Raw genomic sequence first — 25,101 nt, forward strand, 5'->3', positions numbered from 1 at the left:
GCAAATTTCAACAGTGAGAGTAATTAAGCACTGGAACTACTTATCAAGAGTTGCTGTGATTTCTCTGTCACTGACAATATTCTAATCAGGATTAGAAGATTTTCTGAAAGATGCGTTGCAGTTCAGGCAGGAGTAAATTAGTGGAAGACCTGTGGTGTCGTTTTATGCTGTGCAGAAAAGCTCAGACAATCAGAGGGCTCCTTCTCCCTGTCCTGGGGCGCCGTCCCCTGCTGTGCTGCCGGGTCCCCCTGGGCCCCACAACCCGGGCACCCGAGCTCTGCGGGACTGGGGAGCTGGGACTGGGGAACTGGGGCTGCAGGATGGGGGAACTGGGGCTGTGGGACGGGGGAGCTGGGGCTGTGGGACTGGGGCTGGGGAACTGGGGAGCTGGGGCTGGGGAACTGGGGAGCTGGGGCTGCAGGACAGGGGAACTGGGGCTGCGGGACAGGGGAACTGGGGCTGCGGGACTGGGGAGCTGGGGCTGCAGGACTGGGGAAATGGAGCTGCGGGACTGGGGAACTGCAGCTCCTGCATCTCCCAGGCCGGTGACGTGGGCTGTGGAGCAGCTGTATCTGCAGAACCTGTTCGCAGGTGCCTCCAGTTTGCTGGGGTCCTGCTGGCTCTGACGTTGGGTCGACCACCGTCTGCACCAGCGGCGAGTCTGGCGCGTTGGCTTGGGGTGCCTCGGCTTGTCTCTGAGTTTCGGCCGGGAGGCGGGGGTGTTCAGCGCTGTCACGGTGGCTCTTCCCGCCCTGCTGCAGGCAGCTTGGTTTCTCAGTCCTCGCAGAGATGTGCAGACGGCGCGGAGCTGTTTCCCCTGGTGGGTCGTGCCCACCGTGATCAGCGTTGGCAGGAGCTGCGGTGTTACATCCTCACCACGTGCATGTGTCCAAAGCGGTGCTCTTGGAACGCCGTGCTGGGAAAGGGCTGATTCCCGTGTCAGAGCGCGGCTCCCACGCGCGCTGCTGGCCGGTCCCGGTGGCCCCGCGAAGGAGCGGGGCTGGGAATCTCAGCCGCCCGCGGCTTGGAGCGTGGTTTCAGAGCCATTGGCTGCCGGCGGGGCTGGGAAGGGCGCCTGTCGTCCCGGAGCACGCCCGCCGTGCTCGCGGGGCTGCGCCGTCTCCAGGGAGAACTTGGGAGCCGATGTCTCTCAAATGACACCTCTCCGTCCTGGTGCTTTGGCTGCTGAGTCCTAGCCTACAGGTTTTGGCCTCATTGCTGGTCGGGATTGTTCAAGAGGAAGGAAGCGAGTGTGACCAGCAAAACAGCGTGTGGTGCTTGGTTCAGAAAACCAGCGCGGCAGAGTCTGCTGGCTCCGGCGCCGCTCATGGTGCGGGAGCTCTGGGAGCGGCGCCGCGGTGCTGCCGGGGCAGCTGCATTCCTGCGCGGCAGCGCGGCCCCATTGGCGGGCCACGTGAGTTACGGCCGCGCCAGCAGGGATGCCGCCGGCAGGCGCTGCAGCAGGCTCCTCGGCTCCCAGCGCCGCGAGAACCAGCTGGTGTCTGGAGCCGAGGAGTTCCCACCAGCTGGAGGTGGGTCCCATCCAGCCCCGGGCACACCGTGGGTCCAGAGCGGCTGCCCCACGTACGTGGCTTTTGGGGACGCCGTGGGACCTGCTCCGGCTGCCAGACTGCGGGGTGCGTGGGAGCCAACACACCAAGCTGACGTGCAGTAATTCCCATTTTTGTTTGGAAGGAAGGATGGGCAGTTGGCAACAAGCACCTCTGAGTCTGGTTGCGGGGCAGTGGTAGCTGCCGGCTCTTTGGCGCAGTGGTAGCTGCCGGCTCCTTGGCAGTGGTTTGGCAGGCGGTGAATAGCGTTGGTCTGCAGTGCGCCGTTGGCTGCTGCAGTGCAGGAGAAAACAGGGTTTGCTTTGTGCCGGGCGTCCCCACGGGGGACGAGGACTGATCCCAGCGTGGTCCACACCGCTGGGCTGGCAGCCCGTGCCACAGCGCGGGGCAGTGTCCTCTGCCTGTGCCACAGCGCGGGGCAGTGTCCTCTGCCTGTGCCACATTGCAGAACAGTGTCCTCTGCCTGTGCCACAGCGCGGGGCAGTGTCCTCTGCCTGTGCCACAGTGCGGGGCAGTGTCCTCTGCCTGTGCCACGTTGCAGAACAGTGTCCTCTGCCTGTGCCACAGCGCGGGGCAGTGTCTGTTGAAAATACTGTTTGTCCGAAGATTTGTCAAGGATCCTGGAGTGACTCCTCGATCCATCTCCTTCCAACCGACAGTGCTCGTCGCCTTTCTCGCGTTCCCTGGGCACCCACACGTGGATGCAGAGTCTCCACTTTGCTTTGGTTCAGGTGTCTCACTGAAGTGCCCCGACAGCCGCGCTCGGAACAGTCACCGTCTGGCTTAGGTCACTTCCCGTTTGCTGTCATGAGGGGGCTTTACTTCAGAAGGCGCCTGGAAGCCCTGCCGGCTGCTGGGCGCGCACCGGCGTGTCTGCCTGGATCTCTGGGTGCTGAGGAAACAGCGATGGGAGAGCTCTGCTGGAGGGGCTGTGGGCAGGGTCAGGGACTGTTCCGTTCTGGAGGCTCTGGCTCACAGCAGCACTGTTTCACACGTAGCCTTTTATTCACCTGGCCCTTTGCTCGCCTCATTTAAAGAGACCACATCCAGCAAGTGGCGGTGCTGCCACTTCCAAAGCACCGCGATTCCCGAGAGCTCCAGCCTGGCTTGGACCACCTTGCAGCCCCCGGGACAAGCCAGAGTGGCGCAGCCCCCAGGTCCCCACGGGGCCGTGTCCCTGCAGCGGGGGTTCCTCCTGGAGGGACCGGGAGGCAGCAGAAGCTGCGCTGGAGACTGCGGCAGCACCATTTCATCTCAAAATGGAGTTCTCACATTGGCACCGCTTCCCCATGGCAAAGCAGAGGTGGACTGGGGAGGCTCGTGCTGGCGCCGGTTCCGGGGGGGCGCTGTGGTGTGTGGTGGGGGCTCTGAGCGTGCTGGTGGCCTCCTGAGCCTCGTGTCCTGCACTCGCTGGGCGTCCTGCCGAGCCGGCACAGGTCACCGCAGCCGGGGCAGCCTGGGCTGAGCCAGCGCGGGCCGGCAGAGCCGAGCGGGACAGCAGCGGGGCTTGGGGCATCTGGGGCTGCTGCTCGGCAAGGCTGAGCTCAGCAGCCTGCCTGCCCTGCTGTCTGCCCTGCTGCCTGCCCTGCTGTCTGTCCTGCTGTCTGTCCTGCTGTCCATCCTCCTGCCTGTCCTGCTGTCCGTCCTCCTGCCTGTGTGGCTGCCTGTCTGCTGTCTGTCCTGCCTGTCTGCTGTCTGTCCTGCCTGTCTACTGTCTGTCCTGCCTGTCCTGCAGCCAGCACCATTCCCATGGCCTGGCCGCACCCCGGCCGGTGCCGCAGAGCCGCGGTCGGTCCCTGCCAGTTTTGGAGGGTGGCTGGTCCCTGGCTCTGGTCGGGGCAGGGGCGCTGGCGGCTGTGGCAGCCCCGCTGCTTCTCGGGGGGCCGTGGGGGGACCTGTGCCCGCAGGCTGGGGGTGCAGGGGGCGGATCTGGGCAGCCCGGGGCCTGCAGCACCTTCCCTCTGCCCGGGAGCTCCTGCGCCGTGGCGATGGACACGTTCTGTGTGTGCAGCCTGGCACGGGGCGGCGGGCGCTGCCTGAGCTCGGGCAGCCTGGCCTGTCCCGTCCCGTCCCGTCCCGTCCCGTCCCGTCCCGTCCCATCCCATCCCATCCCATCCCATCTTATCCCATCCCATCCCATCCCATCCCATCCCATCCCATCCCATCCCATCTTATCCCATCCCATCCCATCCCATCCCATCCCATCCCATCCCATCCCATCCGCACAGTTCCCACCCCAGCCTGTCCCAGCCCCAGGTTCGGCCCCAGGTTCAGCCCCAGGTTCAGCCCCAGGTTCCGCCGGGCGCTGCTCCGGCAGCAGGCTCCCTCCCTCGAGGAGGTGAGAGGAGATGGATGCGGCAGTCAGGAGCAGAGCGCCAGCTAATTACCCTTCCGAGTGTGTCTTGTAAATTAAGGGCTAATTAGAGGCAAAGTCAGTGTCATGGTTTTACACGTGTTTCTGTGGCGCTCAGCAAGGCAGGGAGGGGGAGTGCGGCAGCGGGGCTGGAGCAGCGGGGCTGGGGCTGTGCCGGGCTGCGGGCACCACGGGGCTGCCAGCTCGGCACCGGCGCTGCCGCAGGGCCTGCCGCGGGGATCGCCCGCGCTCCGGGCACTGGGAAGGGGGTCTGGCCCAGGCTGGGTGTGCTGGGGAGGAGGGTGGGAGGCAGCTGCTCTGCCGGCGGTGAACAGGAGGTCCTGGGATGGACAGAAAGCTGGGACAGATGGACAGCGTGCCTGGGGCAGGGCTGGTGGCCCCGTCACCCTCCATCCGCACCCGCTGGGTCTGGGGTCGCGGGGGATCTGGGCGCTGCAGCCTGGGGCAGCACCCGGCACCAGCGGCGTTCCCGTCACGCTTCCCCGGTTTTCATGGAAACAGCAGGGACAGAACGGTCACTTTAGGTACAAAACTTGGGGCTCCACGCGGGGGTTTTACAGAACTCTGCTCTCTGGGGGCGGCTGGGTGCTGGTAGTTCCCCACAGGGCTGTGCAGCCCGTGTCCCTTCAGGCGCTCCGAGCCGTGCAGACACGGCTGGGGCAGCTGGCTCCGGGCCCTGCCCGGCGGGGCCTGGCCAGCGCCGTCCCCAGGGTCCCTGCGGCCTCAGCCGCACTGGGTGTCTGCGGGCGAGCCGAGTCTGTTTCACACGCTGCGGACCTGGGCAGGTGCGCTGGGCTGGCTGGAGCACATCGGGCTGGGGACCTGCCGGTGTCCGTCTGCGCTCCAGCCTGCTGCTCCGACACGGACGCGCTGCAGCCCATCCTGGGCCATACCGGCACCAGCCGCGTCTGCTGTGGACATGTCCCCGAGCCAGGTCAGCTGTGGATGTGTCCCCCCAGCTGGGACAGGTATGGACATGTCCCACTGGACAGGTCAGGTGTGGCCGTGTCCCCCAGCCGGGTCAGGCGTGGCTGTGTCCCCCAGCCGGGTCAGGTGTGGCCGTGTCCCCCGGCTGGTCACGCTGCTGCCGCGCTGTTCCACAGGCCCTGCTCTCCGTGGCCGAGGGCTGGTGTGGGGGTCCCAGCTCCGTGGCTTTGCCTCTGGCCATGGGAGGAGGACCCGCGTGTCCTTGGCTCCCCTGGCTCCGCCTGTGGTGCGGTGGCTGGGGCTGGAAGCCCTGGGGGGGCGCAGGCGCCCGTGGGGGCAGGTGTGCGGGACCGTCCCTCTGGACAGTGCCACCACCAACAGATTGCAGCCCCGAGCAGCAGGACCTTCGCTCCCTGTCAGAGCTGCTCTGTTTACTGTTCTGGAAATCCGGGATGATCTTGTAATCCAGAAGCACTTGACCCATTTTAAATCTCGGAGTGATCTTGTCTTCTATGATGGTCTCCGGTCACAAAAAACGCTCCTTTCATTTGGGGTTCAAGGTCTGGGCTCAGCTCAAGGGGTTTCCAGCTGGCGGGAAGAGGCTTTTCCACCCACAACCCCACCTTACAGAGGGGATTTCGTGTTTGTCCCCTGGACATCCCCGCGTGGTTTTCCGCCCTCCCCAGCGCACGGCGTGGCTGTGTCTCTCGCTGGGACCACACGTGGGGTGAAGCTGGAGTGCGGGTGGGCGCTGGCGAGGGCCAGGTCGTGTTTGTCCAGCTGCCTGCGGCCACGGTGCAGGTCCTGAGCAGGGTGCCTGGGCATGGACGCGGTTCTGCGCCGGGACCCCGCTCGTGTCCCTCTGGGAACGGGGGTGTGCGCCGGGCAGGGCTCTTTTCTCAGCACCATCAGGGTGATGGGCTGGCACCCCGCGGGAGAGCAGAGCCGAGCAGAGCCTGTCCTCACGCCGGGCGCCGGGGACACGTCGCTCAGGGACAGGGACCCTTCCTCCTTCCGCCGCGCTCGGGGCAGCAGCGGCTCCGCGCTGAGGCCGCGTCTCTCTTGCAGGGGCTCCGCACTCCACCAGCAGCACGTCCCTGCACTCGGAGCGCTCCATCAGCGGCATCAACCTGGTGGGCTTCAGCTCAAAGCCCGACGGCATGCACCAGCGCTCCTACTCCGTCTCCAGCGCGGACCAGTGGAACGAGGCCGTGGCCATCCCCAGCAGCTGCCCCAACCCCGGTAAGTGCCACCTGGAGCTGCTCCCCTCGGCTGCGCGGGCGCGGAGCAGGGTTTCGGTGCTGAGGGCAGCCCTGAGCTCAGCCAGCCCGAGTTTGCTCATGGGTGTGTGACACGGCCCTTGGGGCCTGGCCGGGGCCGTCACCTTTGCGAGGGTCAGCTGGCGGTGGCCACAGCAGGGGACGAGCTCTTCCTGGGCACAGTGCGGCCCAGGGACGCTGCTCCGTGGCACAGCTGCTCCGCGGCACAGCTGCTCTGTGGCACGGCTGCTCCATGGCACGGCTGCTCCGTGGCACGGCTGCTCCGTGGCACGGCTGCTCCATGGCACGACTGCTCCGCAGCACAGCCGCTCCGTGGCACGGCTGCTCCGTGGCACGGCTGCTCCGTGGCACGACTGCTCCGCAGCACGGCCGCTCCATGGCACGGCTGCTCCGTGGCACGGCTGCCGCGGCCTCTGTCCCCCGCCGGCCCCGCTCTCGGTGCACCGTGCGAGGAGCGGCCGCTGCTTCGCCCTGTCCCTGCTCCTCCTCGGCACCCCCGCTCCCCGGTTTCGGGGCGGCTGAAGGGACGGGAGCGGTTCCCGTCTCTGGAGCGCACACTGAGCGCGGCGGCGCCCTCCCCCCACGCTCACTCATTCTCTGTGATGTTTCAGGACAGTTGAGTGAATTAAAATAATTCATACATTTCCCAACGTAGCCACTTTGCCGAATTGGAAAATAAATGCTTTTGTGCTGCATTCATCACTCCTTCGTTCCTGGCTCTGCCGCCGCACTAAAAAAGCAGTTAAATGCACATCAAGAGTGGAGGAGCCATTTCCATGCCTGCTCGCCCCTTGTAGTTCTCATTAGCGCGGCAGCCGCCCCCCCGCTCGGTCCCAGGGGCTTTCGCAGTTTAAAGAGAGCCTCTTTATGATCATTACCGGAGTCCGACTGTGCGGGCGCCATTTGCAGCTGAGGAGGCTCCTCATTTGTAACTGTGAAAAACTATCAATTTCAGCGCGCCTGATGCAGCGGCTCCATCATTGGCCCCATCAGCTCCCTGCTGGAAGCGAATTAATCAGACTGTTACTGCTGATGGGGCAGCGCAGGCGACGGGAGCGGAAGGGCGCAGCTCTGAGCATTAATGTGCGCAGCCCCCCCGCTCCTGGCCGCGGACGCGGCTGCAGCGCCGGCGGCCTCCACCGCCGGCACTGGCTGCGAGGGCAACCGCGGCCCCGCGCCCGCTTCGGCACGGGCGCAGGGCTGGGGCTGCGGGGCAACCGCGCCAGGGAGGGTGTCCCTGCACCAGAGAGGGTGTCCCTGCACCAGAGAGGGTGTCCCTGCACCAGAGAGGGTGTCCCTGTGCCAGGGAGGGTGTCCCTGTGCCAGAGAGGGTGTCCCTGTGCCAGAGAGGGTGTCCCTGCACCAGAGAGGGTGTCCCTGTGCCAGAGAGCAGTGTCCCTGTGCCAGAGAGGGTGTCCCTGTGCCAGAGAGGGTGTCCCTGTGCCAGGGAGGGTGTCCCTGCACCAGAGAGCAGTGTCCCTGTGCCAGAGAGGGTGTCCCTGTGCCAGAGAGGGTGTCCCTGTGCCAGGGAGGGTGTCCCTGCACCAGAGAGGGTGTCCCTGTGCCAGAGAGGGTGTCCCTGCACTGAGAGCAGTGTCCGTGCACCGGAGAGGGTGTCCCTGCACCAGAGAGGGTGTCCCTGCACTGAGGGGGTGTCCCTGCACTGAGGGGGTGTCGCTGCACTGGACAGGGGTGTCCCCATCACAGGCAGCACCGTGCCCAGCCCACAGGAGCCGGGCGCAGCAGCAGGAGCATCCCGTGTCCCGGTGCAGGGAGCAGACAGCTGCGGTTGGCACCCCTGTTGCCTTTGCACGGGTGGGTGTTGTGTCCCGGTGCAGGGAGCAGACAGCTGCGGTTGGCACCCCTGTTGCCTTTGCACGGGTGGGTGTTGTGTCCCAGTGCAGGGAGCAGACAGCTGCGGTTGGCACCCCTGTTGCCTTTGCACGGGTGGGTGTTGTGTCCCAGTGCAGGGAGCAGACAGCTGCGGTTGGCACCCCTGTTGCCTTTGCACGGGTGGGTGTTGTGTCCCGGTGCAGGGAGCAGACAGCTGCGGTTGGCACCCCCGTTGCCTTTGCACGGGTGGGTGTTGTGTCCCGGTGCAGGGAGCAGACAGCTGCAGTTGGCACCCCTGTTGCCTTTGCACGGGTGGGTGTTGTGTCCCGGTGCAGGGAGCAGACAGCTGCAGTTGGCACCCCTGTTGCCTTTGCACGGGTGGGTGTTGTGTCCCAGCCGTGCCGGACAGCAGCTGCGGGCCTGGATGGGCTCCCAGCTCAGGGCCGTGGTGGCAGGTTCTGTCCCACTGCACAGCCCTGGTCTGGTGTGGCTGTGATGTGCGATTGTCCAGCTCTGGTCTGGTGTGGCTGTGATGTGCGTTTGTCCAGCTCTGGTCTGGTGTGGCTGTGATGTGCGTTTGTCCAGCCCTGGTCTGGTGTGGCTGTGATGTGCGATTGTCCAGCCCTGGTCTGGTGTGGCTGTGATGTGCGATTGTCCAGCCCTGGTCCAGCCGGGCTGCCACGGGAGCACGGGCCGGCCGCAGCTCCTTGCCCACGTGGAGCTGTGCTGTGGCCACCCAAACAATCTCCCTCTTTCATGCAAAGTAACCTGGAGACCACCACAGACAGGAGCTGAGATGCTGCTGCTTCTCCGTGTGGCAGGGAGAGCCGAGATGTCAGCCCGGTGCTAACTGTGCCTGGGCGCTGATGGCTGCTCGTCTGCTCTGCCAGGGTCCCGCTGCTCTGTGCTGGGCCCTGGGGTCAGTCCTGCCCCGGCTTAGTGCTGCAGAGACGTGTGGCTGGCCCCGCTGTGCTGAGGGGTCCGTGGCGTACGAGGGGCGACCAGCCCAGGTGTCCTGGGCGCTTCCTGGAGCAGCGCGACAGCCCGTGACCCAGCTCACGGCTCACGGTGCTGTCACCGCTGCGCCAGAGGGGAGAGCAGCAGTTTCGTTCCTCCAGCTCTTGTCTCACGTCTCAGAACTGCTCGGGGCTGTTGAGGAAGGGCTGGGACAGGTGGAGCCCCCACAGCACAGCTCTGGTCCAGGGTGGTGAGCAGCTCCTGGGCTCCTGTGGAGCACCCCGGGCCAGGCACCCACACAGCCAGGGGCTGACAGTGTCAGCCGGGAGAGGGGACAGGCAGCTCCTCCCATGTCACCAGCGTGCCGGACTGGGCGGCACGGCCGGCCCTGCGGTGCGGGGCTGAGCTCAGCCCTCAGCACCTCGCCGTGCCGCTGTCTGCAGCGCCGGCTCCGTTCTGCGCCGTGTGCAGGTGCGGGTGGCGGGGCAGGGTGCGCATGTCCCTCTGCCTGGGGCGGACCCACCGGCACGGCAGGGGTGCCCTCGGTTCCCAGGACGGGCTGACCCCCGGCTGCTGCCCTGGAGAGCGCACAGAGTGGTGGCACGGGCTGTGCGGGTCGAGCAAACATGCTCCAGCACATCCTGTGCTTGTCCTTTATAGACCTCTGCGGTCCCCCCGTGGGGATCCAGGGCTGAGGAGGAGTCACGAGGTCCCACGTGAGGTCCCGTGGTGAGACAGGGACCTGGAAGCTCCTGGATGGGAGTTGGGGACTGAGTCTCTGCATTGGGAAACCTCGGGAAAAGAAGCGCCCTTCACAGCGGGTCAGGGGAGTCGCTCCTGTGCTGCTGGGGAGGAAGAGGGAGAACCAGCAGTACGTGATCTCATGGAGGGAACGTGTTCCGCGGCTGCCCCTGCCCCGCTGCAGCCCCGTCCCCGTCCCACTGCTGCGCGGGAGCCCCAGCTCTGAGCCTTTAGCTGCCGGCGCTAGGAAGAGCAGGACACGCCGATCTCTGCTCCACGGAGCGGGAGGTGTCGGCTCAGCACCGCAGGATCCGCAGGATCCGCAGGACACGGCCCCTCGCCCTGCGCCGGAGCGGCGGGACGGCCGCGGTGCTGGCGGCCCGGGGGCGCCCTGGGGGGCAGGAGGGCAGCGGGGCGGGCGGGAGGCACCACATGCAGCCTCAGAAAGTTCACGTCCCCTGCGACAGCCAGGCTGGGAGGTGAGCGTGCCTCACACCTGCTCTGACGCAGTCCTGCTGAATAGTGTCAGTAATTTATATTTATAAAAGCGGAGTCTGATTTTATTAGCTTTATCTCTCTTAATTGTCAAGAGTGAACTATTTCCCTGTGGATAAATAGCAGCAGAAACACCCTACTGGTGTGTGGCAAACGCGGTAGAGAGCAGAGGCGGCAGAGCCCGGTGCGGCACCCTCTCCAGCCCGGCGCGGGGCCGCGGCTGCACGGACCCTGCACGGGGCACCCCGGCCGCTGCCCGGGTCCATCTGTCCTCAGTGGGACGTTCGTCCTGCCCCCAGACACAGCCCGAGCACCGAGAGCCCGTCTGACCGACCCGGGTGGAACGGGGGAGCAGAGCTGGCCGGGGCGGAGAGGGCCCGCGCCCGCAGTCCCCGCTGCTGGAGGGGCCGCCCTCAGTCCGGCCCCGATTGCGCTCTTAATTCCAGGCACCTCGGAGCCCGGCGATGGGGCTGGGACCTGCTGGAGACAGGCGGGAGGCTGGGACCTGCTGGAGACAGGGTCGTTGCGGAGGGCTCGGGAGCTGCCGCCCGTGCCGGGGCGCAGGAGAGGCAGGGGTGCATTTCGGAGAGGGTTAACCCTGCAGCGAGGGCTCCTGCGCCTCGCTGCCTTCCCCGGAGTCTGCATTTTTATGCTGATTGGAAGCCTGCGCTGTGTGTGCTGCTGAAATTGAATGTCAGGCTTTTGATTTTGTTGCTGGTCTCTAATGAAATTTGACATTTAATGGTGAGTGCAGCGGCAGCGTGTGTGTGTGTGATCGGAGCTTGATTAGCGCGCTCTAATTGACAGTAATTAGGCAGCTCCCTGATTGTTTCTAATTCTGCTATTAATTGTAAGGAACAGTATGATTGAGGATAAATTTGGTGCGTTGCTGCTGGGGATGCAGCTTCTTCAGCTCCGTATCGGAAGCCTATTGAGACCATCATGCTCAGGTTCCTGAGCGCGGCAGCCCCGTCACCCCGGCTGGCAGAGCGGTGCCGCGGGACCGGTGCTGCCGCAGCGCCGTGCCGGTGCCGGGACCGGCTCTGCACCCGGGGGCCCGCAGCACCTCCGGGACTGTCCCTTCCCGAAATGCATGTGTCACCACCAAGCAACACGCGCGGGGACACGAGCAGCACGCACAGGGACACGAGCAGCAGGAGCAGGGACACGAGCAGCACACACAGGGACACGAGCAGCAGGAGCAGGGACATGTGCTGAGGGCTCGGCGGGTCTGGCTGCCCCGGTGGTGCCGCTGTACTTGTCCCGGCCATGCAGACACCGGCACAGGCTGTGATCATCCCAGGGGAATCCTGGTGCCGAGCACGTCCCACCGGCCCTGCCCGAGGACCGGAGCTGCCCTGTGCGATGGGACCTGGTGCGGGCGCTCCCCTGTCTCCTGGGTTCTGCCTGTTGAGCCCAGTGGAGCTGTGGGGTGTCTCCAGGACGCTCGGGTGTCTCTGAAAGCAGACTGTCACTGTCGCCATACATTACTTTCTTTATCTTTGTTCCCAGCTAACGGTACCGCCGATTCTCTCAGCTCCAGCCCGAACATTTCCAGTGCTGCCAGCCCAAAGCTGGAGCCGCCTCCATCACCACACGCGAATAGGAAGAAGCATCGCAGGAAAAAGAGCACAGGGACGACCCGGCCCGACGGTCCCAGCGCAGCAGCAGAAGGTAGGACAGTCCTGCGGCCTGGGGCAGCTCTAGGGCACTGGCACGGGGCTCTGCCACGGCTCCTTGGGGCTGCTCGCCCGAAGCGCCGCGTGCCCGCTCTGCCCTGCGTCTCTGGGCCGCGCTGGGAGCAGCTCGGCCATCGTCCCCGCCACTGCACGTGCTGTTAGTGGTGATGGTTACCGCCTGGATTAGCGGAGCTGGAGCGCGCCGCGCGGTTAACGCGCGCTGAACTGTGCTGAGGTGTGCAGACACCTTCTGCCACAGGACAGGACGTGCTTCGGTTTGCTTGTAAATTCGCCAAAGTTTCATCATTTAAAAGGCCATCGGGGCCGTCTGCCTCAAGCTGAGGGCTTTTCGGAGCAGTTTATCTACTTCGGGAAACCCGTTGAAGATGTATGCCTAGTTTTACCTGTTCTAAAAGTACCGATGGCTTTTCTGTTGGGAAATCCTGGTGTCTCTGCAGGGTCCGGCGAGGCTCCCGAAGCCGGGCAGGGTGTGTTTGCTGTGTCAAACATCCAGGTTTGTCCGGCAGGGCCGGGCTGGGCAGCCGCGTCCTCCGAAGCCCGTGTCTGCGCTCAGCCGCCGGGAAGGTGACCCTCAGTGTTGAGAGCTGGCTTTGCCCTACGTCATCCCACCCCGCAGCGCTCAGTGCGCTTCCGTGGGAAACCAGGATAAAGGTTTCATTCAGACAGCTGAGAGGAGAGGGTGGTCAGTAGATCGAGAGAGGTCCTCCTTCCCCTCTACTCCACCCTGGTGAGACCCCATCTGGAATATTGTATCCAGTTCTGGGCCCCTCAGTTCCAGAAGGACAGGGAACTGCTGGAGAGGGTCCAGCGTAGGGCAACAAAGATGCTGAAGGGAGTGGAGCATCTCCCGTGTGAGGAAAGGCTGAGGGAGCTGGGGCTCTGGAGCTGGAGAAGAGGACACTGAGGGGTGACCTTATTAATGTTTATAAATATATGAAGGGTGAGTGCCATGAGAATGGAGCCAGGCTCTTCTCAGTGGCAAACAATGATAGGACAAGGGGCAATGGGATCAAGCTGGAACACAAGAGGTTCCACTTAAATTTGAGAAAGAACTTCTTCTCAGTGAGGGTGGCAGAGCCTGGCCCAGGCTGCCCAGGGAGGTTGTGGAGTCTCCTTCTCTGCAGACATTCAAACCCGCCTGGACCCCTTCCTGTGGAACCTCTCCTAGGCGTTCCTGCTCCATGGGGGATTGGACTGGATGAGCTTTTGAGGTCCCTTCCAATCCCAAACATACTGTGATACTGTGATACTGTGAGAGGAGAGAAGTACAGCTGTTTGAAACTAGTGGCTGCTGTAAGACAAACCAGAAGATTTCTAGCCCGTGCGTTTGTTAGCCTGTACCTGCCAAACCCGCGGGGGCTGCGGCGTCTCGCCCACCCCAGCTCAGCCTGCCGAGCAGCGGCTCCGCTCTCCGGGGCAGAGCGTCCCTTCCGGAGGCCTCCCACGCGTGCCGTGATGACCTGCAGTGGGAGCTCGGCAGCTCTGCCCGGAGCTCTTTTCTGTTCACGTTCTTCTGTTGTGGTTGTCTTCACCTGAACGCCGAGCTCAGGAAAGACCTCGCCTTTGTGGTGGTTGGTTCAGGGAGCTCGAGCATCTTTTAAGTCTGCACCGTACACCCGGTGTCTCGCGGAAAGCGAGCGGCGTTACCTGTACGATGTGGTGTTAAACTGGTGCGTTCTGAGCCGTGGGCACGGGCTGGCTCTTCCCACGTTCCTGCCCTTCCCCACATCAGCTCTCAGGCCAGCGCTCTGGAGAAAGGGAGAGGTGTTGTTTGTGTGCCTGAAAGGTGGGAGACCGGAGGGTAGAACGGCTTGGTACCTGCACGTGAGACAGAGAACGTGCTGGGCTACCACGCTGTAAGGAACCCTCCAAGAGAGCTGGGGGTGCTGGGGAGAGGGGTAACGAGGGTCTCAAAACTGACCTGGCTCTGATGAACGTGCTCAGGATGTGGACGCTAAGGTGTTCAGCTTGCCGGGGTGAAGGCTGACGCACAGGACCGGTGTTTCAGTGCTCGCAAAGCCCGGGCTGGAGGGCGGTTCTGCCGGGCAGGGGCGCGAGAGAAGGCGCAGAGGCCGCTGTCTCAACTTACACAAAACTGAGTACCGTTTCTGAGTGGAAAGGTGTTTAAACGTGGGAACACTTTATGGGGTAGTGGACTAACCACTGCTCAAAGGGTGATGCGGCCCCTCTGCACCCAGCTGGGCACCCCAGGTGGCTGTCGCCCCCCGAGGAGCCCCATCCCTGACCCTCTGAGCCATCCCAGTTCTCCTGTGCTTTCCTGGAGGGTGTTTGTCGAACACGTGCTCGCTCTGGCTGTTTTTCCGGTGGGAGGTGGGTGGCCAAGGACGCACGTTGTGAGGATGCGGTGCCACACGGCGCGTACGGGGGCAGCAGTGTGTTCTGATAGCGCTGCCCCGGTCCTGGGCTCCTGTGCTGGGCCGCGTGGGTGCGGGCAGGGCTCCTGTGCTGGGTGCGGGCAGGGCCCTGTGCTGGGTGCGGGCAGGGCCCCTGTGCTGGGTGCGGGCAGGGCCCCTGTGCTGGGTGCGGGCAGGGCTCCTGTGCTGGGTGCGGGCAGGGCTCCCGTGCTGGGTGCGGGCAGGGCTCCTGTGCTGGGTGCGGGCAGGGCCCCTGTGCTGGGTGCGGGCAGGGCCCCTGTGCTGGGTGCAGGCAGAGCTCCTGTGCTGGGTGCGGGCAGGGCTCCTGTGCTGAGCCGCGTGGGGGCAGGCAGGGCTCCTGTGCTGGGTGCGGGCAGGGCTCCTGTGCTGGGTGCGGGCAGGGCCCCTGTGCTGGGTGCGGGCAGGGCTCCTGTGCTGGGTGCGGGCAGGGCCCTGTGCTGGGTGCGGGCAGGGCCCCTGTGCTGGGTGCGGGCAGGGCCCCTGTGCTGGGTGCGGGCAGGGCTCCTGTGCTGGGTGCGGGCAGGGCTCCCGTGCTGGGTGCGGGCAGGGCTCCTGTGCTGGGTGCGGGCAGGGCCCCTGTGCTGGGTGCGGGCAGGGCCCCTGTGCTGGGTGCAGGCAGAGCTCCTGTGCTGGGTGCGGGCAGGGCTCCTGTGCTGAGCCGCGTGGGGGCAGGCAGGGCTCCTGTGCTGGGTGCGGGCAGGGCCCCTGTGCTGGGTGCGGGCAGGGCTCCTGTGCTGGGTGCGGGCAGGGCCCCTGTGCTGGGTGCGGGCAGGGCTCCTGTGCTGGGTGCGGGCAGGGCTCCTGTGCTGGGTGCGGGCAGGGCTCCTGTGCTGGGTGCGGGCAGGGCCCCTGTGCTGGGTGCGGGCAGGGCTCCTGTGCTGGGTGCGGGCAGGGTTCCTGTGCTGGGTGCGGGCAGGGCCCCTGTGCTGGGTGCGGGCAGGGCTCCTGTGCTGGGTGCGGGCAGGGCTCCTGTGCTGGGCTGCGTGGGGGCAGGCAGGGCTCCTGTGCTGGGTGCAGGCAGGGCTCCTGTGCTCGGTGCAGGCAGGGCTCCTGTGCTGGGTGCGGGCAGGGCCCCTGTGCTGGGTGCGGGCAGGGCTCCTGTGCTGGGTGCGGGCAGGGCTCCCGTGCTGGGTGCGGGCAGGGCCCCTGTGCTGGGTGCGGGCAGGGCTCCTGTGCTGGGTGCGGGCAGGGCCCCTGTGCTGGGTGCGGGCAGGGCCCCTGTGCTGGGTGCAGGCAGAGCTCCTGTGCTGGGTGCGGGCAGGGCTCCTGTGCTGAGCCGCGTGGGGGCAGGCAGGGCTCCTGTGCTGGGTGCGGGCAGGGCTCCTGTGCTGGGTGCGGGCAGGGCCCCTGTGCTGGGTGCGGGCAGGGCTCCTGTGCTGGGTGCGGGCAGGGCCCCTGTGCTGGGTGCGGGCAGGGCCCCTGTGCTGGGTGCGGGCAGGGCTCCTGTGCTGGGTGCAGGCAGGGCCCCTGTGCTGGGTGCGGGCAGGGCTCCTGTGCTGGGTGCGGGCAGGGTTCCTGTGCTGGGTGCGGGCAGGGCCCCTGTGCTGGGTGCGGGCAGGGCTCCTGTGCTGGGTGCGGGCAGGGCTCCTGTGCTGGGCTGCGTGGGGGCAGGCAGGGCTCCTGTGCTGGGTGCAGGCAGGGCTCCTGTGCTCGGTGCAGGCAGGGCTCCTGTGCTGGGTGCGGGCAGGGCTCCTGTGCTGGGTGCGGGCAGGGCCCTGTGCTGGGTGCGGGCAGGGCCCCTGTGCTGGGTGCGGGCAGGGCTCCTGTGCTGGGTGCGGGCAGGGCTCCTGTGCTGGGTGCGGGCAGGGCCCCTGTGCTGGGTGCGGGCAGGGCTCCTGTGCTGGGTGCGGGCAGGGTTCCTGTGCTGGGTGCGGGCAGGGCTCCTGTGCTGGGTGCGGGCAGGGCCCCTGTGCTGGGTGCGGGCAGGGCTCCTGTGCTGGGTGCGGGCAGGGCCCCTGTGCTGGGTGCGGGCAGGGTTCCTGTGCTGGGGGCGGGCAGGGCTCCTGTGCTGGGGGCGGGCAGGGCCCCTGTGCTGGGTGCGGGCAGGGCTCCTGTGCTGGGTGCGGGCAGGGCTCCTGTGCTGGGTGCGGGCAGGGCTCCTGTGCTGAGTGCGGGCAGGGCTCCTGTGCTGGGCCGCGTGGGGGCAGGCAGGGCTCCTGTGCTGGGTGCGGGCAGGGCTCCTGTGCTGGGCCGCGTGGGGGCAGGCAGGGCTCCTGTGCCGGCCGCAGGGCTGCCCGGGCCCCGCCTGGGGTTCGTACGGTTAATTTAGAGCCCTGTCAGCTGTTGGACTAATGTAATTTTTTCCTACCATGTGCATTACTTCGCATTTATCAACATGGAGCTTCACTTGCCAGTGAAGTGTCAGTTACCCAACGTCATTTGTCACCGCACCGACCTCGCACGTGGCTGCTCCTGCTGCCAACAGCCTCCGACACCAGAACCGGGAGCAGGAAAACGCCCCCCGGGGCCTGTGTCACCTTCCCTGGGTGACCCGTGTGGTCCCTGCCCTGCCCCAGCGCCGGCACTGCTCCTCCAGGACCAGCACAGCGCCGGGACCGGGGAGACGCCGGGGGCTGCCGGTGTCCCGGGCGCTCGGGGTGACGCCGCCTGGAGGCCCAACGGGTCCGTCCTGCGGGGCAGCCGCGTTACAGCTGGGGGTGATGATGAGGGTCCATCCTGGTGTCTGAACCGTCAGCGCCCGGTCCCCGTGTGGACCTGGGGCTGAACATCGCCCACATCGTGGCCATGACTGATGGCAGTGTCCTGGGCTGGTGTCCGTAAGTGTGTCTGATTCTTCTTTGGATTGTTTTTAGCCGTATTTGAACAGTCACAGCAGCTTTTTTCACAGCAGGGTAATCTGAGCTTTTTGCCTCTGCGCAGTGAACATGGCGAGGGCACCGGAATGGCGGTGCAGGAATGGCGGTGCAGGAACAGTGGTGCAGGAACAGTGGTGCAGGAACGGTGGTGCAGGAACAGTGGTGCAGGAACAATGCTGCAGGAACAGTGGTGCAGGAACAGTGGTGCAGGAACAGTGGTGCAGGAACAGTGCTGCAGGAACAGTGGTGCAGGAACGGCGGTGCAGGAACGGCAGTGCAGGAACAGCGCTGCAGGAACAGTGGTGCAGGAACAGTGGTGCAGGAACAGTGCTGCAGGAACAGTGGTGCTGCAGGAACAGTGGTGCAGGAACGGTGGTGCAGGAACAATGGTGCAGGAACAGTGGTGCAGGAACAGCGCTGCAGGAACAGTGGTGCAGGAACAGTGGTGCAGGAACAGTGGTGCAGGAACGGTGCTGCAGGAACAGTGGTGCAGGAACAGCGCTGCAGGAACAGTGGTGCAGGAACAGCGCTGCAGGAACGGCACTGCAGGAACGGCGCTGCAGGAACGGCGCTGCAGGAACGGTGCTGCAGGAACGGTGCTGCAGGAACGGCGGTGCAGGAACGGCGGTGCAGGAACGGTGCTGCAGGAGTGGTGCTGCAGGAACAGTGCTGCAGGAACAGTGGTGCAGGAACAGTGGTGCAGGAACGGTGCTGCAGGAACAGTGGTGCAGGAACAGTGCTGCAGGAACAGTGCTGCAGGAACAGTGCTGCAGGAACGGCACTGCAGGAACGGCGCTGCAGGAACGGCGCTGCAGGAACGGTGCTGCAGGAACGGCGGTGCAGGAACGGCGGTGCAGGAACGGCGGTGCAGGAACGGTGCTGCAGGAGTGGTGCTGCAGGAGTGGTGCTGCAGGAACAGTGCTGCAGGAACAGTGGTGCAGGAACGGTGCTGCAGGAACGGTGGTGCAGGAACGGTGCTGCAGGAACGGCGCTGCAGGAATGGCGCTGCAGGAACGGTGCTGCAGGAATGGCGCTGCAGGAACGGTGCTGCAGGAACGGCGGTGCAGGAACGGCGGTGCAGGAACGGCGGTGCAGGAACAGTGCTGCAGGAACGGTGGTGCAGAGCCGGGCCGCACACACGACAGAGCTGCCGTCCCCGTGGAGCCCCCCGGCCCGGGGACCACAGGACAACCAGCACCTGCTGTGCTCCCCATGGGCTCATGTGGGGATGTGACGGGACCCCCAGCGCCTGCGGCCAGGACACCCCGCAGCCGCGCTGGCCGGGACGGGCGCAGCCGCGCTCTGGGCCGGGGGATGCGGGGCAGCCGGGGCCGTGCCGGGCCCGCCGGGGCACCCAACGTGCGCAGGGCGCGAGCGGCTCAGGTAGCATCCTGGGAAAGTTGGTGAGGTCTGGGGATAAATTGCCATCAGTTTATCTCATTTAGGAGGTAATCAGAGCCAGGGACGTGCGGAGCAATTGAATCTTAGTTGTTCTGAAGTATCATAAATCAAACGAGCTGTTGCTTTTTTACATGGTCGCATGTTAAAGAGAGCGGGTGTCAGCCTGCTAGGGAGCATCAGCAAACTATGGCAAGCGTGGGATTGGGCTGCCGGGGATGTCACCAAGCCCGAGTGCGGCTCAGCTTGTCAGGGAGCACCCGCCGGCTGGCAGGCCTGGTGTCACTGTCAGGGGACGTCACAGCAGCCCCGGGAAGGGCTCCTAACCGCGGTGGGGCTGCAGCGTCAGCCTGCGGGGGCTGTGGGGACAGCCTGTGGGGACCATGGGGACAGCCTGCGGGGGCCATGGGGACAGCGTGCTGGAGAGCACAGCCCAGCAAAGCGTGGCGGGCAGGAGTGCCCCATCCTGCCCAGCACGCTCCTGCTCCCCGCCAGGGCTCTGGCTCCCGGTTCGGGGTCCCCGGAGCCGCCAGGCACGGCTGACGGCAGCAGCACCTTCACGACGCTCCCTGCGCCAGCATCCCCGTGGCTGCCAGAGCTCCGGGGATAATGAACTTCTCATGTGCTTAAAGAGTGATGCAGGGTGCATGGCGAGAAGCTGACAGCCCCTTAATGTGCTTCTCAGTGGCGGCCAAACCACGCGGTTTTGTCTTTGTTTTTTAGTTTTAAAACCCACGGGAAATTGATGGCCAGTAAAGAGTTGTGTTGGGGCGATGTGCGTGATTAATGCCAACTGTCAGGGGCTGTTGGAGGCCGATCTCGGTGAGCTGGGAGTGCGGCGCTGAGCCGCGCTTACCAGATTGCCAGGGATTCCAGCTGCTATTGCTCAGCGCCCGCCTGCCCCACGCAGCGTGTGTCACCGGGCGCTCCCTCCGCCAGCCTCTTCATTCAGTGCTAACGAGTCCCTCCTGCTCGTTACCGGCCCCGGGAGCTCCCTGCTCCGTCCTGGCTGGGAGAGAGCAGCCTGCGCCCCGGCACCCCCACCGCGGCTGGCCCCAGCACCCCCCCCATGGCTGTGCCCCGGCACCCCCCCCATGGCTGTGCCCCGGCATCCCCACCGCAGCTGGGCCCCGGCACCCCCCCATGGCTGTGCCCCGGCACCCCCACCGCGGCTGTGCCCCGGCACCCCCCCCATGGCTGGGTCCCGGCACCCCCACCGCGGCTGGGCCCGGCACCCCCACCATGGCTGGGCCCCGGCACCCCCACCGCGGCTGGGCCCCGGCACCCCCCCCATGGCTGAGCCCCGGCACCCCCACCGCAGCTGGGCCCCGGCACCCCCCCCATGGCTGGGCCCCGGCACCCCCACCGCGGCTGGGCCCCGTCCCCGCGGCTCCACACCCGCCTCGTGCTGTGGTTCCTGGGGTCCCTGTGCAGCTCCGGGCTGCCCCTCTGAGAGCCCCTCGTGCCCACCCGTGTCTTGCAGCCCGTGCGCTCCCTCCCTGCCTGCAGCAGGACCCCAGCCCAGCCCTGCTTGCCCGCACGGCCCTTCTGCCGCTTCCCAGCCCCGCTGCACACACAGCACCCCGTGTGGCATCTGCCCCTGCCCAAGAAGTGACACTCTGGTCCCTCTTGGTGACCCCTCTGTACATCGCAGCCCCCCTGTGCGTCCCGCAGCAGCGCCTTCCCTTCCTGACGCGCCGGCTCGGCTCCTTTGCCGCCCTGCCCCCCGTGTGCACGGTCACACGCGTGACGTTGTGCCCCGTGCCGTGCTCCGCGCTGCCCCCGTGCCCATCTCGGCTGGTGTCACCGGCAGGCCCTGCCCGCCCCGGCCCCGGCCCCGCGTGTCCCTGTGGGCAGCGCAGGCCCCGCGGGTGGAGGGGTCGTGCAGCTCAGCTTGGGGCGCTCTGGGAACAGGGGACACGGGGACAGAAGGCTCTGTGAGGTCTCCAGAGCAGCGTTCTTGCTGCAGCTCTCCTGGCGGCGTGTCGCTGCGGAGGGGGCCTGTCCCCGTTGCACTAATACAGGTTAGGAATATTGGGTTTAATGATCTGCAAAATGAGGAGGCAGCGAGCTGACATTTACGAATGGTGCTGCATCCTTCTCTTCCCAGACGCCTGCTAATTTGTTGATATCCCAAACACCTCGTAATGATGTGGTACAGTGGCAGCTTGCAAACAAGCGTCCCGAGGCTGGGGGCTGCTGGCTGCCCTGCTCCTGGACCCCCTCTGGGGCTCGGCGGGGGGAGCGGAGCTGTGGGCCAGGGCACCCCCGCTCCAGAGGCAGCACCAGCCCTCGGTTCCCTGCCCTGCACCCGCACGCGGGGGGTGTCCCCTGGCCCCCTCCCCTCGGTGGGGCATCCAGGGGCGCGTCTGCCGCGGGGAGCAGGGACGGGAGCCCAGCGGGGCAGTGCGATGGGGCAGACTGGTGTGGTGGGACTGGGCTCTGGGGGGAAGGGGAGACGTCTGATTCGGAGCGGGGCATGGCTGCTGTGAGCTCTGCAGGCGGAGCCCCGCTCCCCGTCCTGGGCCTGCCGGGCGCGGGGCAGCGTCTGCGCCATCCTGCCCACTGTGCTGCGCTCCCACCCGTCCGTGCTGAGCTCCCTCCTGTCCACCCGCTGTCCTGCGACGTGTGGGCTGGTGTGGGCAGCTCTGTCCAGTGCCTGGTGTGTGGGGAGAACCACAGCGCTGTGTGGTGCCGGGAGCACCACCACCCTGCCGCGCGGGGCGAGGAGCATCGCGCCACATCCCCGCACTGGAGCACTGCTCCATCTTCTGTGTCCTCCTCCAGAGCCGCCTTGTGTCCTGGTGCTGAGGGAGAGGGGAGCAGCACGGCCCGGATTGCAGCTCGTGCTGGGGGTGCTGCCCAGCCCGTGGGGGCACAGGGTGCGTGTGAGCGGTGTGGCCGTCCTGTCCCGCTGCAGCTCCCCGAGGACGCACCGGCCTGCGCTGTCCCCCACAGCCGGGAGAAGCAGCGTGTCCGTGGGATGGACGTGGGACGTGCCAGGCCCTTGGCTCCGGGTCGAGATCCCCGTGACTGGGTCTCTGTGGGCTGTGACACGGTGTCTGAGCCTTTCACGGAGCAGGACAGGTCCCTGGACCTGAGGTGCTTTTGGCCACTCAGGCGTCCCAGTTCTGCTCCAAGCTGTGCTCCCTCGCGCTGGAGCAGGGGGAAGGTGCTGGCGCGAGCCGCAGGGACAGCGCTCCTGGGACGCTGCTGCTGCCCGTCCTCCCCGTGCTCCTCCACCCCAGCGTCCCCTCTCGCCTCCGCAGGGGACACTGACACCCTCGCCACTCTGCTGGGCGTCTGGCTGCGGCCACCTCTGGGCGGCGGAGCTCTGTCCCCACTGGGCTGCTCGGTCAGGCCTCCCCTTCCCCCCCTCCCCTCGCCCTGTGCCGGTTCCTGCCAGGACACGCAGGATCCCAGTGTCCCCGTTTCTTCCCAGTCCCGTGGTGCTCATCTGCTGGTCCTGAGCACCTGTGTCCTCCGGGGCTGTCTCCGGGGCTGCTGGTGGCCCCTCCAGCGCAGCAGGGGGAGGGTGGCTCGGGGGGCGGTCGGTGGCCGCGGGAGCCCTCGCACCCACTCGGGCGGTGCCTCGGCTGCCGGCCGGGTCTGGGTGCCGCCCGCCCGGCCGCTCCGCGCTGCCCTCGCTGATTCTGCTCTCCTTTGGAGCTCTCATCGCGGGGCGGTGTTGGAGCTGGGTCACGGGGTTAACGCCCATTAGCACAGCCGGCTCGCACCAAACTCTGCTCAGCTGCTCTTCACGGAGCTCAGTCTTTAAAACATCATCAAAAAATCATCAAGAGAGAGCGAGACAAGCATGTTCGTTTCCACTGCCCACTAATTCTAATGGAGCTGGCGTAATGGACTCCCACCAGCACGCCTGCCGGTGGCTGCGGAGCCGGGGAGATGGGCCTGGGACAGCCCCTGTGCCCCGAGGAGCCGGAACGGGCTCCAGTCCTGCCGGAGCGGCCTCCGCTGGCCCTCGGCCCTGCCCGGCCAGAGCTGCCGGGCGCCGGGCTGTTCTGGGCCCCGGGATGGGGCTGTGCCCGGTGCGGGCAGGGACGGGCGCTCTGCCAGCTCCGTCCGCACAGGCACCGCAGCCCCTCCGCGCGGGTCAGCTGCTCTGTGCCGCCTGCTCGCCTGGCCGCAAATGCCCGTGCCACGCCAGACACTCTGCGTCTGCCCAGGGAATCTGAGAAAGCCCCAGGCTTTCCCTGAAGCTGTGGCTCGAGTCTGATTCGGCTTGCACGGACCCACCATGGAGCTCAGGCAGTTGCCCCAGGCTCTCCGAGAAGCGGGGTCTGGACACCGTTTGAAGCTGCTCTGAGTCCTCGTGCCCGCCCAGCTCTGCCAAGCCCTGTGTGCACAGCCAAGGGTGCGATCCCACAGCTCCCCATCCCCTGCACGGCCGCCCTGCCGGGCTGCAAGGGAGGAGAGGTGCTGGGTTTGCTTGTGAAAGAGGCCTTAGTGTGGCAGAAAAGCTGCCGGCCTTTGTTCGCTCTTCCCGGGCGCTGCTGAGAGCAACAGGCCCTTTGTTCCAAGGGAGGCTGGAATCCGTGAGGCACAAAGGAGGAAGGGGACGGTGGTCCCGCGGCCGGCACTGGGGCTCTGCTCTGACCGGGGCTCTGCCGGGCTGGACCGGGCAGCGTGGGCTCCGGGGTGTCCCGCGATGTGGGGGGAAGGTCTGTCTGAGTGTGGCTGGGGCCCCAGGGATCTCACTGCTTGCCCGTGGTCGGGAGCCGTCCGTCCCTCCCCTGCGCCCTGAGCAGAGGATGGGGACAGCAGCGTCCCCACGCACGCAGCAGCGGCGGCAGTGGTGCTGTGCTGGAGCAGAGCGAGCCCGCTGGGGGCCTGGGGCAGCTGGTGCGGGGTCTGGCTCTGCTGGAGGCCGAGCTTTGGGCACAGGTCCCTGTGAGTGTGTGCTGGGCGGGCACCGAGCCAGCGAGAGGAGGGAACGGGGTGGTGGAGCCGTGCGGGCCCATGGAGGGTCCCTCACCGCGTCCTGGGGACGGCACCGACCTGCTGGTTGCTGTGTCCGTGGTGGCTCAGTAGCTTGACGTGCACCAGCCAGCGCAGGGCTTGGGCTCTGCACCGCGCTCACAGCAGCCACAGGCGGCTCAGACCAAGAATGGGACAGATTGAAGGAGAATAAGGCCCATTCTGATAAGTCGGGGTGTCCTGGGAGTGACTTTGTTGATCGCTGCTCCAACAGTGTGGCCTGATCCCGGGTCTGAGACCTGCAGACGCTCCCTCAGGCACCCACGCAGGCACTGCCCCCAGGAAGAAATGCAAGAAATGTCACCCTGTCCTTCCCGGCAGCTCCTGCTGGTCCCTGGGCACCAGTCTGTCCTGGTCCCCGCGCCGTGTCGCTTCCCGCAGGGCAGCAGGAGCTGTCTCCCAGAACAGCTGGAGCCCTCGGGTCCCCGGCTGCAGGTCCCGGTCCCAGGTGGGGCTGTGGGGCAGCTGCTGGCCCTGGGGCAGCTGCGGCTGAGCGGGGCTGGGGGACCGGCTGAGTGGGGCTGGGGGACCAGCCGAGCGCTGGGCGGCGGTTCCCGCGTGGCCTGGGTGCTCCCTGCCCGTGCCCCGGGCATGCCGGCGTCACCGGGGATGTCACTGCCGAGGAGGCAGTGGCTGTCAGCCTGTCCGTTACCTGCTTATTTCTCCTCCCAGTATTCAGAAGTTACCAGCTCTGTGTTTTCCAAGACTCCGGTTTTGAGCTGGCATTCGGTGTCTCTGGAGCCTCCACGACAGTTTCCGTAGGAGGGGGCGGGTTCTCTGCAGGAGCAGGGACTGTGGTGTCCCTTCTGTGCTGGGGGCTGCAGGAAGGGGCCAGGTGCTGGGCAAGCGTGGTGTCCCGCTCAGGCAGGCGTCACAGAGCGGGGACGAGCCCGGCAGCGACTGCCAGCACCGCAGCCTCGCCCTGCGCCGCCCCGGGGTTTCTCGCTCCCGGCAGGAGAAAGGCCATTGCAGATGCCTTTCCCCAGAGGAAGACTCCCAGGTGATTCTAGGGTGAAATGAGTGAAACAGCCTCCCCTTCCTGTGTGGGAAAGGCAGGTCGTTTGGCACTTCAGCTGAGACCCCTTGGTGCCGGGGTCGTTCCATCGTCCCAAGGCTCTGCTGGTGTGCAGACCCGGCGTGCGTTCCTGCCCCAGCCCGGTTCATCAGCGCTGATGGTCTCCAGGCCCTGGCTGCTGCCGGGGTCTGTGCGGGACACACCGTGGAGGGCTCTCAGCGAAGAGCCCGCGTCTTTCCAGCCCCACGTCGCGCACGCTTTTAAGGCCCGTGGAGCGCGAGACTGTGAGCCTGGTGAGCAGCGTGAGGCTCCAGCGCGGCACAGCTGAGGGAGTGGCGCTTTGCCCTCAGTTGTCTGGACCAGGCAGCTGTGAGTGATGGGAGAGCCGGGTGCCGTGGCCAGTACTGGCACATGTGGGTGCTGGTGCCTGTGGGGGCAGCGAGGGTCTGGAGGAGCGCGTGGGGAGGGGAAGGGCCGTGGCGTGCGGTGTCGCCCCGCACCAGGGCTGCCGTCCCGCACAGACTCCCCGTGCCTGCACACGTTGTGTGTGTGGACACAGCCCCGCTCAGTCGGTGCCAGGGGCTGCTGAGGGTGGCTGTG

At 66.4% G+C, this 25,101-nt stretch overlaps 1 protein-coding gene across 2 annotated transcripts in view; it reads left to right on the forward strand.

Moving 5' to 3' along the window:
• The window catches only part of AGAP3 (ArfGAP with GTPase domain, ankyrin repeat and PH domain 3), a 149,542-nt gene that overhangs the window by 117,393 nt on the left and 7,048 nt on the right, over positions 1 to 25,101 (forward strand). For both annotated transcript variants that reach the window (XM_065831359.2, XM_065831358.2), the window contains exons 12-13: positions 5,941 to 6,114; positions 11,691 to 11,852. In XM_065831359.2, the coding sequence (XP_065687431.1) occupies positions 5,941 to 6,114; positions 11,691 to 11,852 (336 nt within the window). The remainder of the gene's footprint in view (positions 1 to 5,940; positions 6,115 to 11,690; positions 11,853 to 25,101) is intronic.

Source organism: Patagioenas fasciata, chromosome 2 (genome assembly GCF_037038585.1).
Source record: "Patagioenas fasciata isolate bPatFas1 chromosome 2, bPatFas1.hap1, whole genome shotgun sequence".
Taxonomy (NCBI): domain Eukaryota; kingdom Metazoa; phylum Chordata; class Aves; order Columbiformes; family Columbidae; genus Patagioenas; species Patagioenas fasciata.